Source organism: Meriones unguiculatus, chromosome 17, assembly GCF_030254825.1.
Source record: "Meriones unguiculatus strain TT.TT164.6M chromosome 17, Bangor_MerUng_6.1, whole genome shotgun sequence".
Lineage (NCBI taxonomy): Eukaryota > Metazoa > Chordata > Mammalia > Rodentia > Muridae > Meriones > Meriones unguiculatus.
The window spans coordinates 71,985,089-72,004,649 of record NC_083364.1 but is presented as its reverse complement, the minus strand read 5'-3'; the positions used below and the strand labels follow the sequence as shown (position 1 = coordinate 72,004,649).

General features: G+C 38.9%; 1 protein-coding gene across 2 annotated transcripts in view; it reads right to left on the bottom strand.

Moving 5' to 3' along the window:
- Positions 1-18,866, bottom strand: part of Gbe1 (1,4-alpha-glucan branching enzyme 1) — a 262,697-nt gene extending 243,831 nt beyond the window's left edge. Inside the window, exon 1 of one of the 2 annotated variants that reach the window (XM_060370626.1) lies at positions 18,444-18,866. In XM_060370626.1, coding sequence (XP_060226609.1) covers positions 18,444-18,586 — 143 coding nt within the window. In that variant the 5' untranslated portion in view covers positions 18,587-18,866. The remainder of the gene's footprint in view (positions 1-18,443) is intronic. The other variant, XM_060370624.1, reaches the window with a different exon arrangement.
- Positions 18,867-19,561: the final 695 nt, after the last annotated feature.

Here is a 19,561-nt window from a genome sequence, read left to right as displayed (position 1 = left end):
AGAGAGCATTGTATTAATTATCATGTTATGTAAGAAAACCTAACATGTTCTTGAAATACCTTATTCTTATTAGATAGCTGTTAATTAAACATCACACAGTTCCCTTTCGTCAAAAGAATGTCACTGTAATTCCTTCCACTTAAAGAAACAAATAGCTTCATTATTCCTCCTCAAGCTTCCCACTGAATGAAGTATATCTTCCTACAATGTAAGTTGTGCTCGGCCCTGTTTCCCAGCAACATAAAAACATTTCTTGGTGCTGATCTTTCCAATTTGAGAGTGACTAACTTTGGGAGATTTATACCACTTGCTGTTTAGTTTTTGACGGTACTCAAATTCACAGCGCCAAACAACCATACGTCATAATTTCTGTTACATAGCCCTCAGTACCAAAGGTGATCATTCTATCAAGTGATTACCAGTCTTGAAAATACACGAGAAAATTATAACAAACTTCTAAGTTGCCTAAAAATATCATAAAACACAAAACACACAATTTGTTTAAAACATAAAACCTCATTTTTATCAAAACAGAAAATATTAAAGACTGGCATAAGACAGTCAAGTGCCTGGCTTCTCAGTTACAAAACAAAGGTCAAGGTAGAGATTTCTTACCCAGAGAGAAAGAGAGAATAAACCACAATAACCCCAAACCTGGGTTGTGTTTACTCAATGTATACTATTTCAGGGGTCAATAATTAAACCGAAAAAAGAATAAAATAACCCCAAGTTACCAGGGAGTGGCAATTACCAAGAGCATTTTTCTAAAAACATCTCTTTGAGGCTATAAAATGTGAAGTGCTTAAAAATCTAATCCTCTCTTTGAATTTCTGGCCCAAGTTTCCCATTACTCCCAACGTAGTTAATAACAAATAACAATAAGTAGCACTAAGAGCTTGAGAAATATTTACTTCAACCAAATGTCTGATGGTTTTTAAGGCTAAAGAAAAGCTATTCATACCTGGCTATCAGCAGTCGTGAATGACTGAGCCTCATTTAAAAGTGTAAGTTGGAAAAGAACATAGCTGAACACACCTTGAACCCAAGCACTCAAGGAGAAAGAGGTAGCTTTCTAAGTTTAGGGCCAGCCTGGTCTACAAAGTGAATTCTGGACTCCCAAGACTACATAGTGATACCATGTCTGTAAGAAAAATAACCCACTTGGACACTGAACTGCCATGGGCTACATCTGTGCAGGGGTTCTAGGTTATCTCCATGAATAGTCCTTGGTTGGAGTATGAGTCTCTGGGAAGTTCCCTGTATTCAAATTTTCTTGTTCTGTTGTTCTCCTTGTGGAGACCCTGTCCTCTCCAGATCTTACTATTTCCCACTTCTTACATAAGATTCCATGCACTCTGCCCAACAGTTGACCATCAGGCTCAGCATCTGCTTTGATAGTCTGTAGGGCAGAGGCTTTCAGAGGCCCTCTGTAGCCCATGGCAGTTCAGTGTCCAAGTGGGTTACATAGTAATGGGAAGAAGGACTGCCTCTGACATAATCTGATTGGCCTGCTCTTTAATTACCTCCCCCTGATGGGGGAGCAGCTTTACCAGGCCACAGTAGAGGACAACGCAGCCACTTTTGATGTGAACTGATAGACTAAGATCAGAAAGGAGAGGAAAACCTCCCCTATCAGTGGACTTGGGGAGTGGTATGCATGCAGAAAGGGGAGGGAGGGTGGGATCGGGAGAGTAGGAGGGAGGGGCTTATGGGGGGGATACAAAATGAATAAAGTGTAATTAATAAAATAAAAAGAAAAAATAAAAAGAAAAAAATAATAAAAATAATGAAGCGTAAATTGTTTTGTAATTTATTTTATATTTTAAATTTTTCATACACTGTATTTATCATACTTTCTCCTCCTGTATAATGCAATCTTATCATATTATTTCCCCTCCTGTATCATATGTTTATCATATTCTTTCCCTTTCAGTAATTCCTCCCCAAGCCTTCCTATGTTCCTACCCACTCACTTATGAGCTTCGTGTTTTTTCTTACCCTCTCACAATAATAATAATAATAATAATAATAATAATAATAATAAAACTAATAATAATAATGTAAAAAATATTAGTACAAAATAAAAGTTTACCAAAAGAAATGGAGTCCAGCTGGGCATGAGGCCTGCCCTGAAGTATGGTTGGTAGACCCAGTGACATTCCACTGGGGAAAAAAAATGCTGTATACTTCCCTTGAGAGAGAGCAATGACAAATTCTCAAACTGCAACCCTGATGAAAGTTGAAAGGAACAGCAATGAAATTTCAATGGAAACTACACCCACAAAAGAGTTCTTCCTAGATCCTTCTTAACTCTAGGATCGCCTTTCCCTCCCCTGTCTACACACAGAAATAAGCACAGATTCCAACCAACTGTGATGGAAAAGCTACGTAGATGATGCACATTTGAGAAATGTACAAACATGTATTTATAGCACGCCAAGCTGTGGCTTTAGTAGAGCCTGAGTTCTCTACATGTGCATGCCTTAAAATTTACTGACGATGCCCACAGCTACTTCAGCGCCTGCCGTGGTGCCTGACACATGCGCTTACAAAATGGAAACAAAGGCGTGACTGTCGATGTTCTTGCTTATTGGGCATCGTCCCGTAAAAATCTCAATCTTTTTAGATTCTCTATTACCAGATTCAATCTCAAAGAGCAGTTGTAAAATCTCCCCTTAGAATAGTATCTCATCTTAAACTGAAACCAAACCTAATCCATGATCTCTGAGATAGCAGTTCAGGCAACGTGTTTCATTAACTTCTAACATATTACCTGAAAAAGACAAGTGACTGCCTAGGGAATAAAATTGAAAAAATAAAACAATAGGGGTGGACTGACTATCAATAAAGCAGTTTCCTTTTCTAGTGTAGCTATTGTTATTCTGGAAAATTCTACTTTTTAATGAATAGAAAATTAAAATTCCATTTATTAACTAAAATAAATATGGCGTATATCACCAAAAGACTAAAAGTTAAAAATTAAGCATCTCTTCCCTTTAGTAATGAAATAAGACTGTTGTGAACAAGAATAATATCAACAAATCAGCAGACTCAGTGTTAACTTTGTCATAAAAACAATCAGAAAGGACATTCACAGCATCCACTTAGAATTTTAACAGCAAAGGTGAGTAAAGCGAGCAGGGGTAAAAATTACGGGCCTGGTTAGAAAACCATGTTGGTCCTGAGGCAAAAAAATAAATAAATATATAAAGTTTTTTTTTAATAGAAAAATGTTCTGAAATAGAAAGCATGTTAAATAGAATTGCCTGAGGACTGTTAGGAAATGAAAAATTACACTAACTGCATTGGGAACAGCAACCCGATAAAAGCACAATGCACAAATTACAATCTTCTTCGCAGCTGTATTAGACGGCAGAAAGGTTAAGCTGTGTGTGTGCATGGTTTTGCTGACCACAGGACACAACATGATTGAAGAATTACTCTCAAATGTTCCTAGGGACACCCAAACAACTACAGTAATAAATATTTCTACATTTTTAATATTACAGAACAAGCTGGACAAGACCCCTAGTCAATAGATATTTACAAAACACCCCTAGAGTGTAAATCTCTATTCTAAGTTCTAAAGAAAACACCAAAAGGCAATAATACGTTCCCTAACTATGTTCTTCTATTCTTAAATTCAAGACACGCATGCAGCGTCCTGGGATGCTAGGTGGGTCAACACGTACTGCACGGCAAACATAAAATTGAAAGGAGCATAAAAGCAGCATTCCGGGAAGAGCCTGACTGACAGCAATAAGTCAAATTCCTATAAACAGCAATGTTTCCCCTATCATTACAAGGCAAATTATCAGGTACTCAGAATAGGTGCAAGCTAAGTAGAAATACAAACACTCATAGATTCTGAACTAGAGGAAACAAACAGACACCATGAAGCAAAAAAAAAAAAAAAAAAAGGTCATGAGACAAATGGCACACGTGTGTCCAGAAGACAACTTGGTCACTATTTTAAGAGTGACAGGGAAGCTACCTTTCCAACCTTCCTCTGCGTTAAGAAGAGATCTGCTCTGGAATAATGCAAGTCACAATGAGTCACCACTGCTCCAAAGCAAGATTCTTGGGACAGCAGAGTTATGAGCAGCTGTCATTTAAGCTAGGTACAAGTGAGGTTGGTCCATCCAGAAAGGACTTCAATTATACAGCCGAGGTAGTCACATTCTTAGTCCCTTGATCATGAAGTAAATAGTTACCAGATTTCCTTTGGCCCATATTTTTGTGTTATGTTGTTGATGGTTTTGCTTTATGGGACAGATATAACCCATCTAACATAAAAAGAAAACATCTGACATGAGAATCACCTTAATTAATTAAATAATGACCAATGTGAATTAGTTGGCTCAAAGAAGTGAAGAGAAAATGGCTACCTATTCACCTCCAGTTAATTTTGTGAGATACTTCTCTATTTGTAGTTACGATATTATTCCTTTAAATCTTTGACTATTAAAAAAGCAGGGTTCAATAACTGGGGAGTCCCTTAGGTAAAACTGCAATCTCCGTGGGTCTAATTACTTCTCTTGCAAACACAAAGCTGACTGAATCTGCCTACTTACTTAATCTTCATCTTTATTCTCCTTGTGGGGGTCATGCTAACTCTCTCCCTAAAAGCTTCTGGTTCGGACACATAATCTAAACCTTCCCTATGGAATGTGGCCACTAGCCACACACTGTTACAGAGCTCAAGTGTGCTTTAGTAGAAAGCAAACAGATTTTGAAGACCTAATTTGTAAAAATATGAAGGATATGATCAGATTTTTTTTTCACTTGTTCTTTTTAAATTTATTTATTTATTCACTTTACATCCTGATTGCAGCCCTGATCCTACCCTCCACATTGGGGTGACATTTTGAACCCAATGAATTAAATAATAGGTATTTAAATGACTTCACCTATTTTGTCTTTTTATGTGGCTACTAGAAAATTCAAATTATACATGTGGTTCATATTATATTACTATAGACTGTGGGGATCAAGGCAAAAAATTTGAGTCTAAGAAAGAAGCACTGGATACTTGTTTTTGTCCCTGGAATCCTCCTAGCCAAGTGATACTAGTCTTAATATTCCCCTGACTCGTTGAAAAATGGATTACCTTACTTAAGAATTGCTCACTGCCTCTAAAAATAGTCCACTCTCACTTCCAAAATGTACTTGTCTGCAAGAAGTGTGCTGGTTTGTCAACAGATATGATTTACAATGTATTATACAAGCTTCAGTGCTTACACAATGTGGCCATTCTTACATAAGCACATTTTGAAACTGAACCCTTTTTGCAAGTAAACTTTCACAGTAAGCAACAAAATCCACATGTAAGATCATATGATACCTCACTAATTTTTTAATGAAGATTAATGACTTATTTGATTCTCAAGTCTCATCAAAGTGTCCACGTTTAGAAAGATTAATTCTTCCTTTTAGAGAAAAATAATTCCAAGGATTTAAAATGAAGCTCTTGTGGTACCTGCTCTCTTCTATAACAAGCCTGACTGTGCTTTCGACAGAATTACACTGGGTTCATTCTGCTGCCTAAGTTCCCTTCTGTAATGGAGTTGCTGGCAGGCGGGCAGCCTGTTTTGCTTGCACTTGTTATGTTGTGTAGAAAAATGCCCGTGACAAAGAGAATGCTGGAGATAGGTGTCGAAAGCAAATTAATGAGCAGACCACAATTCAGATGCCTGCATACAGCCTGGAACACAGCTTCTGAGAAATATGTCTTCTGTGCTAGTCACCTTCTCTATTTTACACTAAAGCTCCAAGTATGACCATGAAAAGTCATGGTGCAGAGGCAAGAAAAAGCAACTTGGATGATGCCAGCAATGAAGCCCCTTTTCCCTACAGTAAGGGTTTTAAAAAGTCATTATGGCTTTCAAACTAACCTAGTAATTTGGTTAGTTGAATTCATACATGGATTGACTGTTTACATTATAGTAAGTTATAATTGTAGCACTTCTCCTTCATATATAAAGATGCATAGTTTTGCAACCTTTGTTGAATAAATGTACTAACAACAGTTATATTTCAACATCTAACCAGTTTCTTTGGAAACTGATGTGCTCCAATTGCTAGCAGGTTTTCTAGAACAATCAACCCTGATAAACATCAAAGTAAATATTAAGACTGAAATAAACCAAAGGCCAATTTCAGTTAGATAAAAAGAAGCTAATTTTGGAAAATATTGATAGTACCATAGTTAAGAATTAACAAATTCACTCCTACAATTACAAACATCAGAAAAAGTTTTACAGGATTAACCTGCCCTTTAGATCAAGCGAAAAGATAAACTAAGTGAAAGATTTTTTTAAATATGTATTTCTTATAATATTTATCCAATTGCTATACAATAGGGTGAAATAAAACCATTCTATAGTACTTAATATCTTATAACATTTTAAAACAAATTAAGATCATAAACTGAATTCTACACAAACTCTCAACAACTAGAATATAAATCAATAATGTTCTGAAATGATAGAAAAATACAAAACTTAAAGACGGAAAAAAGATAATAAAAGTACCTATTCAAGATTAAGTTATGTATTTCTCAGATGTTCACCTGCATCCTAAAGTTTTTAGCTACCTTAAGATGACAAGCAAAAGTCTTTTAAGACTTACATCTTTTAAGACTTTCTTATAAATAAGAGAGTTGACATACTATTTTATCCCTAGGCTATGAACAAACTGTAATATGCATTACAATTATAATTGTTTATATGCATCATTTAGAGTTAAGTAAAAACCAGCATGCTATCACGAAAAATGAGAATACAACATTCATAGCCAATAAATTAAGCTTGACCTAAGCCTCATACAAAAAAAATAACACAAAATGAAAAATAGACATAAAAATGGTATGCAAAACAACAGTACATTTAGAAAAATAACGTCAAATCTTTAGAGCTTGAAAGAGTGTTTTCATAAGAACAAAAACAAGTATAACCCATAAAAGAAAGAAGTCAATAAGTTGCACATTGAAATGAAAAGTTGAGGGTGTTTTTTTTATCTTGTTTTTTTGGTTTCTGTTTATTGTTTTGTTTTGTTTTGCTTTGCGTGTGATAGCCCACACATATTTAGATGAAACCACAAGCCACAGACTGATAGGAAATATTTGTAAACCACACTAATAACAAAGGACTCATATATGGAATATATAAAGAATTCTCAATTTCAATAATTTTTTTGTTTAAAGGAAGAAAACTTAATATAGATTAAAAACTAAGCAAAATGCATAAACAGGCATTTCAACAAACAGCACATGGATGGCAAATAGCTCAACAAAAATAATCTTAATGAGCTATGAGAAAAATGCAAATTAAAACTATGACTACATATATCTACATAACTAATGGGAGACTAATAAAACATAGTGTCAATCCTGACAAGAATGCAGACAGAACTGGGCGCCTCATAGATGGTAAGACAGAAAACAGAAACTCTGGAAAGTGGTTTGACAACTTCTTATGATACTGAGCATATGCTTAGCACATCTCCAGCCTTGAGTCATCCTAGGCAAATAAAACCTGTACATAAAGGTTCACACCATTTTGGTGAAATAGTTTTAATATCCCAAACTTGGAAATAATATAAATGCCCTTCAACAGATAAAACGATAAACAATCTGGGCAGAGTATACACCCACACAATGAAACACTACTCAGTTACAAAAAGAAACAAATGATTGTTACATGCAGTTAGGCTAGATCTTAAAGGCACTGTGCTGAGAGGACAGAGGAAGAAATGTCTGTTGCAAAGGATTGAGTATGATGTAATTTTTATATAGTGTTCTCAGAATGAAAACTTAATAGAGCTAGAAACTAGGTCAATAATTGTCAAACTTAGGAATGGTGGGACAGTAGTAATGTGAATTTTATGCATGAGGGATTTCTTTGTGGTAGCATAACAATTCTATATCTTAACTGCAGTGCCAGTTTCATTAATATATACATAGATAAAACCATGAAGAAGTAGACACACACAAGAATCAGCATTTGTAAAACAGGAGAAATGTGAATACGGTCCACGGATTGCACCAATCTCAGTTTCCTGGTATTAGTACCATGTTAAAGAACAGAACACCACAAGGACAAGCCTGGTGAGGGGTAAAGGAGCCTTCTTTGTGCTGTTTCTGAAACATCCTGTGAGTCTTCATTTGCTTTAAAATGAAATGGTTTTAAATGCAATTTGCAATTCTTGCATTAAATGTCCAATGAGTTTAAAAGCACTGTTAACCTGCTGCACACAATACTCAATTTTAATAACACTGTCATTCTAGTTACATCTCCCTACTTGAATGTAGTGTTTGTCCACCAACTTTTGCTTCATACAGCATGAAGAGTAGAGAGATTCTACTTGTGGAAGACACAAGAAGGAACCTCCAACTACTATGTTTCTAGCAATTGGGAACACAGCTTAAAAATTAAAACCAGGCCTGCTACCTGAAAAGGTCTGGAGCATAGATGGCTCTCACGAGTAAAGGTAACACAAAAGAACAGAAGAAACAGAAAAAATCAAACTTTAGAGATCTTGTTTGTTTGTTTGTTTTTAATATGGCCTGACAATAGTTGGAGAAGGGACTGCAAAAATATCAACCCTAAACTCATTTATAAGCCTTTAAAATCCTGGAATGCTAATGAGTGTATCAGAGGGAAAAATGCAAATTAATTAATTAAAACAATGGCATCGCAGGTATTAGTGACTCATAGTCTCTAATAATATAGGATGATAATGGAAAATAGACCACTATCTCTTAGGAAGAAAACATTGATATGACTCCAGAAATCATTAATCCTCTGACACCAAAGGGGAATTTCATTCTTGCATAAACTATCCTTTATTGCCATCATCAAAGAAGAATCAACTACACCTTTAACCTCTGATGATATAAGCCTACATCTGTCTGAAATGTACATACATGCTCACAAAACAGTTCTAATTATACATAATCTCTATAAAAGCAAAACAGAACAGTAGACGGGTAAAGTCTCCAAAGGTTTTACATGCAGACCTAGGTAACAAAACAATTCCTGGCTTACTAGTAATTAGATGATATCCAGTAATACACATCATTGCTAAAGCAAATAGATGCTGAATATTTAGAAAACCCAAACTGTACCAAAGCAAAATATACTTATAAACTTCAGTTTTAAATAACCAAACTAGAGTATCTATCCAGAGGTTGTGCTTCATTGTAGTTGACTGTTCATTAGTTACACTAAAATGTGAATGAATATTTCATTCCTTTGTATCTTTGAAAAATCAGATTTATTAAAAACTACTTTGAAATCATCAGATATCAAAACATAGAGAAAAAGCAGGACCACAAATTTAACTTTTTTCATACTAACAAGTCATGAATAACATGTTCAGACTACACTTTCATTTTCTAACTTTTAAGTGAATACCATTTTTCTCCCTGCCTGCACATTAGTCTTATTTTCAAAGTTATCCTGGCTATTAGTAAACTCGGTGTGATCATTTGTCAAACCATCCAGAGTTCAGGGGGAAGAAAATCCCTGCAGCTGTTTGATGCTCAAGAATATGAACACTTACCAGTCAGATGAAAGAGGAGAAAAGACAGAAGGGGAGATCAAGAGAATAGTGAGTTTGGATTTCTGCAGGCTAGCATTTACCTCTTTCAATGAAAGCAGCTTTGTGCTTCTTATGTCCCGGGACTCATCTTGCCTTCAGCTCACAGTGAACTGGCAATTGCCTCATCATTTCCACTCCAAATTAAGGATCAAAGTTTAAATATGCTCTTTTCCTTCTCTACTAGATTGTGATTAAAACTGCCACCTGCCTCACCTCATTCATACAATCACCTCTACAGGAGAAAGAGTAAGTCCCTCAAGAAAGAACAACATAGTTAATTAGGAAAGCAAAAGAGTAGTAGGGAATTGAGGGTCTTGGCTTGATTTCAGAAAACTACACTAAAGAACATAACAAGAAGAAAATACAGTGAAAATAATATTTAAGCTGAAAAGCTTCCTAATATCATCAAATTATAGGATGTATCCTTAGTCCTCAAGAGTCTCCAAAAACTACATTTGTGTATTTCTTCCACTGACTAAGAAAGTGGATTAAAATCTATTTGGCAGTTATAAAAGCTGGGATTCGAGTCTTGTCTCCCACAATAGTTTTTATAGTTTTTATATGTAACAGACCTAAGTTAAATAACCCAAATTATTTAGATTATTTGAATGTAAAAGCAACAACTACTAAAATGCAGAAACACTGAACATGGGGTGTCCAGCCCCATTGGGTACATCTACAGCACAAACCCTATAACTGGAGGCTCAGGAAACATTGCAGAAGAGGAGGCAGAAAGATTCTAAGCCTGAAATGTCCAGGAAGTCTTCTGAAACAGTATGTCTTCTAAATATACCAAGGAAGCCACACCCATAAAGTCTCAAAAGTACTGCTGCCTAAACTGGACCTGAACGATAATGTCACCAGTTTTCATGGCAATGTGCATGAGGGGAATTTTACAGTGATGCAACCTCACATGAAGAGCTACAGGCAACTGAAGACTACTGAGGCATGACTAGTTTTCCCCAGGGATGAGAGATGAGCCCTTAACTGGTTATCCATGCCAAAACCATACACAAATAAGCAATGCTTAATGAACTCAGTGGGTTGTATTTACATATTTGCTCCGTGTGTGGTGTGTGTGTGTGTATGTGTGTGTATAAAAACAATAATTTAAAAAGAAGAAACCATGAATTTAAGAGTGAGAGATATAGGAAGGCAGTAAAAGGAAGGGGGAGCAATATATTTTATATTAAATTTTTTACCTTGGGAAAAACTAAAGTTTAAATGAAACCCTGAATCACACAAGTTTTACAAGTTATTCACCATAGCAGCTAAACAGTATCAGAAAATGAACAATGAAACAATGAAATTATTAAATAAATCAATAAGTGTAAATTACAGAACTACATATATTTGCTGTTTTCCCTTTGTTGAGGTTCCAGGTTCCTATTGCCCCAACACAAAAGTAAATAGGGCTTCATTTATTAAACATAAGAGCAGCCTGAATTTGTAACAGCGGTAATGAGCAGACATCACCAAACAAAAGGAATTCTGTAGTGTGTTTGTGTGTGTCTGTGTTTGAGCATGCACATGCACACGTACTTGTGTGCATCTGTGTGTGTCTATGTGTGTGCGCATGCATGTTGACTTTAGGTGAAGGATACACTTCCCTCAGGAAAAAATAGACTTTCATTTGTTTAATATCTGTTAATTGAAACCTAATCTACGCTTCCAAATAGCAGAATTGCTCCAAATTTTTTGTACACCTCACAAGGGCTGTGTAATCATGACTGGCTACCCAGGGCTCAGTGTAGTGAGCGCTGAAATGATACCAAGGCATTACCATATAAAGAGAGATTTATTCAGAGGTGCTTGAGCTGGCACCAGAGCCTAATCTAAGCAGAATGTTCTATCACATCATTTCAGGACACTTTGAAAATGAGAAGAGGTCAGAAACTCTTGGCCACTGTTATGGATAATCCAAGAGTGACTCTGGAATTAGGACAGAGCTCTACTGCAAAGAGCAAATGAGGTGTGCCAGTACAGAAAAGTGGGGTCAGCTGCATCTCTGAACTTTGGCTTCTCTCTGCCTTCTAAAATCACTGATATTTGACTTCCTTCAAAATCCACAATGTGGCTGGGTGCTGAGGGGAAAGAGTGCGCCAATAAGTAACTTTAAAATCTTTATGCTGTAGGAAACAACTATGGTTATGATCATAGATATCCTAAGATGTGTCCCCACATGTGTATAGGATCTGTCATGAGACAGAAGAAAAAAATGCATAGCACATGTAAAACTACAGCCTGGTCTAGGACTGAACAAAGCACATAGCATGCAATAAAGTAGTGTGTTGGCACGCCTTCAAGCTAGTATCTGGAAGTGTATCAAATGTCTACTTCATATAATATATTGTCTGATATTTTATCAAAGATACAAGAAAAGGGTGTGCTTAATAATTTACTTTTGCTAAGCTAAAAGACTCACTCTTTTTTTTTCTCTTTGTTCTTGACATACTGCTTTTTATCCAGTGACTTTTCTATAATCCGTCCTAACTTCTCCTGAGTATATAGGTAATTATTAAAAGGAAATATTAAACATTCAAAGGTAAAGGAGCAGAAGTGGGAAAAAGATGCCTTGACTCTGATTATTTTAGAGAACTTTTAGTATCCCTTACAGAAAGGCCCCAGTGTCTTGTTAGAGGAAAGACACTGGGATTTGGTTCAAGATGGGGCATAAGAGATACACATAGAAATCAGACTAGAAAGGGGAACAGGGAACAGATAATGCAAGTTGTCATGGCTTAAGAGAAAGAGCATGTACTGTGTCTCAACAGAAATGAGGAATTATTGAAAAGGTATGAGTAGAGTAGTATCACAATTGTATTACTTTTCTGTAGCTGTAAGAAGATACTATGATCAAGGCAGCTTATAAAATAAAGTTAACTTGAGCTTATAGTTCCAGAGGGATAAGAGTCCATGATAGAGAAGTAGAGTGATGTTAAAAGGAACAGGAAACTAAACGCTCACATGTTGAACTGCACAAATCAGAGAGAGCAAACCAGAAATAGGTGAGGCTTTACGCTTTCAAAGCATGCCCACAAAGATGGATGCTAGGCTATACCAACTACACCAACAGGGATGGGAAGGGAGGGCAGGAGGCAAGTATTCACATACTGACGCCTATGGGGTACATTCTCATTTAAACAACTACAGGAATCACCTATTTCAATGTTCATTCATTACACTGGGAATGAAGGGAAGAACAAGATGGAGTAGGGGGAACATCGAAAAATAAGTAAAAAGCCATGACTCTATTCTCACAACTGTCTAAACAACCCAGAGACTTAAAACAAGGTAACAATTGTCACGCGCACTGGTACAAACTTCAGAAAGTCAGAGGACACAATTGTCCAGAGTGAGAAATCAAGAAAGGAGTAGTTGAGAACTTCAGAGGGAGAGAAGACAGCCAGATTGTTGAAGTGCTTTCCTTGTAAGCATGAGGTTCTTGAGTTCAATACCCAGAAGCCCTAGATAAAAAGCTAGGCAGTGTTTGTTATGCAAGCCTGGAAAGACAAAGACAGGCAAATCTCTGGGGCTCCCTGGCCATACAGTCTAGCCTATTTGGTAAATTCCAGGAGTGAGATATTCTTTCTTTAAAAAGGATTTCACACTGTGGCATTCTGCTGAATAAGGCTGAAGTGTTAATGGTGGACTCCCTTTTCTCTGTGGGTTTCCCTCTCTGCCTGACCTGTGTACCCCAAATCTTGTAAGGAGCATCCCACAGCCCTCAGAGAAAGATCACAGGCCAACCCAACCCTTTCCTTATAAGAAACCTGCTCAGCAAGCACCTGAGGATTCTTAGAGATATCCACCGTATGCTAATAAGAGGTCTGGGTGTCTTGACCTTCCACCAATGACCTTTGACTTAAGCTGGAGCTCTTTCTCCACCCACAGGATAATTAAGGACTGCTTTTCCCCTCATATGCTATGACTGTTTTGATACATGTAGATTAGGTATTCCTGGCACCCCTGACCCAGCAAATCAAATACATTCACCCTTGGAACCCTTCCCACTGCCCAAATAAACTCCTGAGCTCTTTCACTTCAAGGCCATCTGAGATTTATTTATTCTATGTAGGGAGGAATCACCAGTGAACACCTGAACTTGACTGGCAATCAAGCAGCTACTTGCCTGGATGCTAAAAGCTTCTGGATGGCCTGGAGCTCAACTGCTGGTCGGCTGGCCACACGCAGCCAGCTGCTCCGAGTTTCCACCACTTACAACTATGGCAGCCAATGACCTGCATGTTATGGGACCTGTCTTCTGTTTGGTTTCAAGCCTCTGCCATGCTTAGCACAGCAGCTTAAATGAGGAGCTGTAACACTTTCGTATCGCCATAGGCTTTGGAACACCTAAGCAATCTAATTTCTTAAAAGCTAACTAACTGTAACATCCAGTGAGAAACTCAATTCTACCTCCCCAGGTGAGACCAGGAGCCTTGCCTAGTGCACGGGTCTCTCCAAAAAGTGTTCTAGCCATTCCTGAGAGAAACAGGACCTCCCTCAGATCTCTGGGTTGCTCTGTTCTTCATCCAGAAGGTGAAGCCTTGTCCCAGACTTCCACAGAACAGAGAATGACACTACACATGAATATACTCACCCTCACACATGGGCACACATACACAAAGGATGTGCTAGGTTTCAAGACAGAGTCACTGTAAGTGAAGATGCTACAAACAAAATGGGGTATGAAAGGACAAACAGGTTTGAGATGAACATCTATCTATTCAGATTATCTATGTTACACTTTGTACTTATCGGTTATCAGCCATGAGACTGAAGACCATTAGAATTATGTTGTAAGACCAACAGAAACATTATCAAGACAATGTCTATGAATTTCTTTTTTCTAACTTTTTGTTTTGAATACATCCTGACTGAAATTTCTCCTTCCTCAATGTTTATGAACTTCTTAAGAATAGTTTTAGTAGGAAATAGAGAGATGGCTAAGTGAATGAGAGCACTTGCTAGAACCAGCAAGAAACTCAAGTTCAGCTCCCAGAATCCACACAGGGCAACTAACAACTGTCTAACTCCATCTTTCATCATCTGGCTTCCACAGGTACCCACACACATGACATTCACACACATGATATTCACAAAGACACACACATAAACACCCATACACACACACACACACACACAAAAAAAGAATAGTTTTAATAAAGAGAGATTAATCTTAGCTCAGCACTACCAACTACTTCATAGGCAAGTAAGGAGGAAAAAAATGTGTATCGTGTTTAAGGAGTTGATGTTGAAAAGATGAAATATCATAATATACACTTAAATACTACAATAAGTTTAAACAAAGAATACTGATTAATGGTAGAGCACTGTATTTATCTGAACAGATTTCAAAATGTCGCCCCTCTGTTTTACGTAGTAGGTAACCCATACCAGTGGTTCTCAGTGTCTTAGGAACAGAGATACCACTCCGTAGCAAAATTACAGTCATGATGTACCAAGGGAAATAAACTTACAGCTGGGGTTTCCTCAGACCAGCAGAAATATGTGTTTTCTGATAGTTGTGACCCACAGGATGAGAACTTCTGGCTTAAACCAACAACTCAACAAAATGTTTCACTTTCTCTTTTCCAGGCTACCAGACTGAGAAAGAAACTTCAAAACAAATCCTTCATAATCCTAGATCATTGAATGACTGCTGTGAGGAGAGCGCTCTGGCCAACGAACAATGCCAGGTAAGATGTAAGCAAGCAAATGTTGTAATCACTAATTAGAACTAACTGGAATATAACAACAGGTTTAACAAAAGGGCCAAGTAGGAAATATCACCTTAGGAGGCAATCAATGAGACAGCGATCACACACTTATGTCCTTACGGTTTATTTCACGCTCAGTTCAGAATTCTCACAGAGGGGGAAAAGAACACTCAAAACAGAATCTCAAATGGATCAATGTTGATTAGAAAAGAATGTGATGACACATTCATGAGAAGAAAATGTCTCCCCAACACTATTCTTACATATTGATGATTGTTCCTCTAATTTTCTACGTTATTTAATTATTTATTTTGCACCTAAATGGTTGTCTCATCTCGTAGTGTTACACCGAGGACACACTACACATGCAGGTTACTAAAAGTAAGCTGGAAGTAAAATAAATATTTATTAGTGTGACTTCAACAACATACCTGAAAAAGGATAATTTATAAAAAGTAAAAACTTATCTCCTCACACTTCTGGAGAGTGATAGGGTGTCCAAAACCAAGATGCCCATGGGTGAAGCTGTCCAGTGAGGGCTGTTTTCTGCTTCCCCCAGATGGCGCTTCATTTGCCATATTTACCAGAGAGTGGGATTGCAATGTCCTTACAAGGCAAAGTGCCAATGAAATAAACTGCACCAAAGTGGGTTTTTTTTCTTCAAGTTTTATTGTTTGTTTGTATGTTTCTTATTTGTATACTATTACATCTCCCCTCCATGGCCTTCTCTTGTCCTCCTTCCATTCCTTTTCCCCTTCTGCTTCCCAACTAGGCCCCCTATTTTTATGTCCTCTGAGGTGGGTGTGTATATGTGTGTATAATGCCTATCCTGTGCAACTGATCACAGCTGCTGTGAATTCGTGACAGCCACAGGAAAGTCATTTCCAAAGATGGATTTCAACCCTATGGATCCCCATCTTCTGGTTTTAACAGCCCTACCCAGCCCCCCTCTTCTGCAATGCCCCCTGAGTCTTAGAATGGGTAATGTGGCTGTCCCCTAAGTCCCTCTTTGATTAGACCATTGCCCCCACCCAAAAGATGCTTCCGTGACCAAGGCTTCAAGCTGACTATAGGAATAAGGGTTTTGACTCGTTCATGAGGGAAGAGCCCTCCTGGCTTAGTTATAAGTTAAAGCCCCCAGCTCTTTATACAGCACGATGGTAGCACCTAAATTTTGCAGAGGACACATTCAAACCACAGCAGTCAAATGACCATGGCAACAGTATGAAAAAGTTTTTTATAACAATACAAGCCACCACTGCCAAATGGCAAATTACTATCTGACATGCCTAAATGGAACGTGTCTGCTGGAAAATGGCGATTACCCAGAACCAAGGACAGGAGTGGAATCCCCACAGAGAAGCCCACAAGGACTCACTAGGGCAGACTTTTCACCAAGAACACTGGATTCCCTCCGCTTGGCCTTTGTTGCTCTCATAAAGTTTGACAAACCATGAGAGATAACTATAATTGCTTCAATCCCAGTGAAGCCAAATGTGAAGTATTAAAAACAAAAAGAAGAAGAGGAAGAAGAAGGAGGAGGAGTAGGAGGAGGAGGAGGAGGAGAAGAAGAAGAAGAAGAAGAAGAAATAAAAGATGTTTGTCTGCTGTGACCATTTAAAACTGGAAACAGGACATGTAAAATATTTCCTCATCTCATATTTTAGAAATTTCTTACTGGTAATTTTACAAACCACACAAGTGGAGCCATTGTAAAAATAAACACCTCCAAAAAGGCTGGCCATCACCTTTAATCACCTTCCTTTCTTTTAATCCATGTGCTCATTACAATAAAGTGATTTTCATATTTAAAAGCAATGTCTACAGTGAAATAGATGAGGGAATAAGGCAGACAGGGACAGTGGTGAGAGAAAGTCCTAACCATGTTCCTTTTTATTTTGCCTTTATTTTGATCCATGTAAACAGATTTCATATAAAAATTGAAAAAAAGATAATTTTTGTTATAAAATTCACTTACTTCAAAAGCAGACTAAGTCTTTAAGGATTGTACACTATCAGAGAACACAGGCTTGCATATTCTGAATAAAATTTTACCAGACCTCTCCCCAGTACTTAATCCAAAGGCATAACTACACACATGCATCAGCCAGGCCTGGTTACTTTGAAGAGGGCTCCTTTATTAGTGTATATAAACTCTGGACTGAGCTGTTTATAACGTCTACCATTTTAGAAATGTGGAGAGTAGAGTTTTCAAGAAAGTTACTTAAGTGAATATGTTAAATAACATGAACAAGATAGGTCGTGAACTTGAGTTTTTGTGTTTTCATGTCACACCAACCCATGTTCATAATCATTGATGTCACTTAACTAGATGTTTTTCTATGATTAAAAACACTATATTCTCTTGCCAAGGTAGTTTTGATTTTTGCAGTATCTCAGCTTTAGAGAAGCTAGGATCACAAATGTGACTGCGACAAAATGCTTGAAATGAAATCACAACTACTCCAACTAGTATATTTTAGTTTTAAAACTAAACCTGCGCTGATCGTAATTATTGAATTCCAATAGAGGGAAGCCTGGTGGGAGAGGAGCTAAAACTAAGGGCTCTGAAATTGGGCTCTACGAGTTTGGCGGGCCAAGGTGTCCTCCCTCTTCCGGATGGTAAGGTCAAACACCCGCCAAGTGTTGCTCCTCAGTGTTGGTTTAAGCGGGGAGGAATCTGATCAACGATTAAGGTGAAAGAAGTTTAATGCACTAACAAGAGCAAACACTAGGGTGGAGAGAGGGTGTTGAAAGACTGCACAAACACTGCTCGGAAGTAGACCGCAAAGTTTGAAATGCACAATCACACACGCCTTGCGTCACGTCCACTGCAACTCCCAGGACCAGGGACGGACCTGTGCGAGTCCCAGAAGCGGAAGCGTGCCTCCAGCGCTGACCGTCCCAGCACGCAGGGAACGGCTCGCAGGCCCTGGGCTGCAGCGCGGACGTGCAGAAGCAAGCTCTCACTCCCGGCGGAACCAGCCCGGGCCCCGGCAGAGCCACACCCACCCCGTGATTGGCGCGCGAGAGGGGAGGGGCGGGGCCACGTCAGGGTCGAGCGCGGCGCGCGCGGGGCGGCAGGCCGCGGCCGAGGCCAGTGGCGGGGTCCCCGAGTACCTGCGCTGGAAGTCCACGGCGAAGGGCTTCAGGTACGGGTCGGTCTCCAGGAGTCGGGCCAGCTCGGGCACTTCGGCCAAGGCGGCCTTCAGCTGAGCCTCGGAGCCCTGGTCGGCCGCTGCAGGAGCCGCCGGAGCCGCCATCTTCGCCGCAGCCCGAGTAGCCGAGGCCCGAGAGGGTCGAGTGGCCCGAGCGGAGTGAGGGCGCAGGGCGGAGCCGGCGAGCCTAGGCGAGCCGCCCGGGACTTGCCCTTTATAGCGGGCCGGGGTGAGCTGGGTCGCACGTCCCCTGCGCGGGCCCCCGCCCACTCACGGCGCCACCTGGAGCCCTGAACCGTGTTGGCCCGCCACGGGGAGGCGGGTCTCTGCGCCCTCTCCTCCCGTCCCCTTTCCGTCCCGCGGCCTCCTCTCCTCGGACACCCGCTCTCCTCCGGAGGTTGTTCCAGCCGCAGTAGCTAAACGGAGTAGGAAATTAGCCAGGACAATAGCTAATTGTAAATAATGTTAAACTGTCGACTGTTTAATGTCATTTAACACCCTGACTGTACTGAGTTTGATGTGTCTCATGAATTAAACCGAGAGAGTCTTTGGAGATTGCGTGGATACTCCCGGAGTCTGCAAGTCCAAGAACTTTCCTGGTTCCCCATGCATCCAGCAACGAATCGGAAAGGCAGGCATGTGTGTTTCCACAAGCTTATCACCAACAAACTGTCTTTGATGAGACATGACTAGGAGAACATCATTGAAATGAACTCTACTCTGCTCCTTAATAACAGCAATAAAGCGAGAAATCTCTGCCCAAGCTCCCAAGTGTAACTTCTTTCTGTCCTTTCAGTGGTTCATGTATAAGAATTAGGGGCCTGTCGACATAAACGGTGCATGGCAACAAGGCAGACCCAGAATTATATACTTCCAGAACCGAAATTGTGTAAGGAGAGAATCAATTCTGGCACCACCCTGGCACATACATACATACACAGGCATACATACATACATACATACATACTATAATTTTAAAAATTAATATAGAATTAGAAACCTGGAGAAATAGACCCTACTATTCAAGAGGTTGCAAGTTACTTTGTATCTCAAAACTGGGGAGGCTTGAATATAACTTTA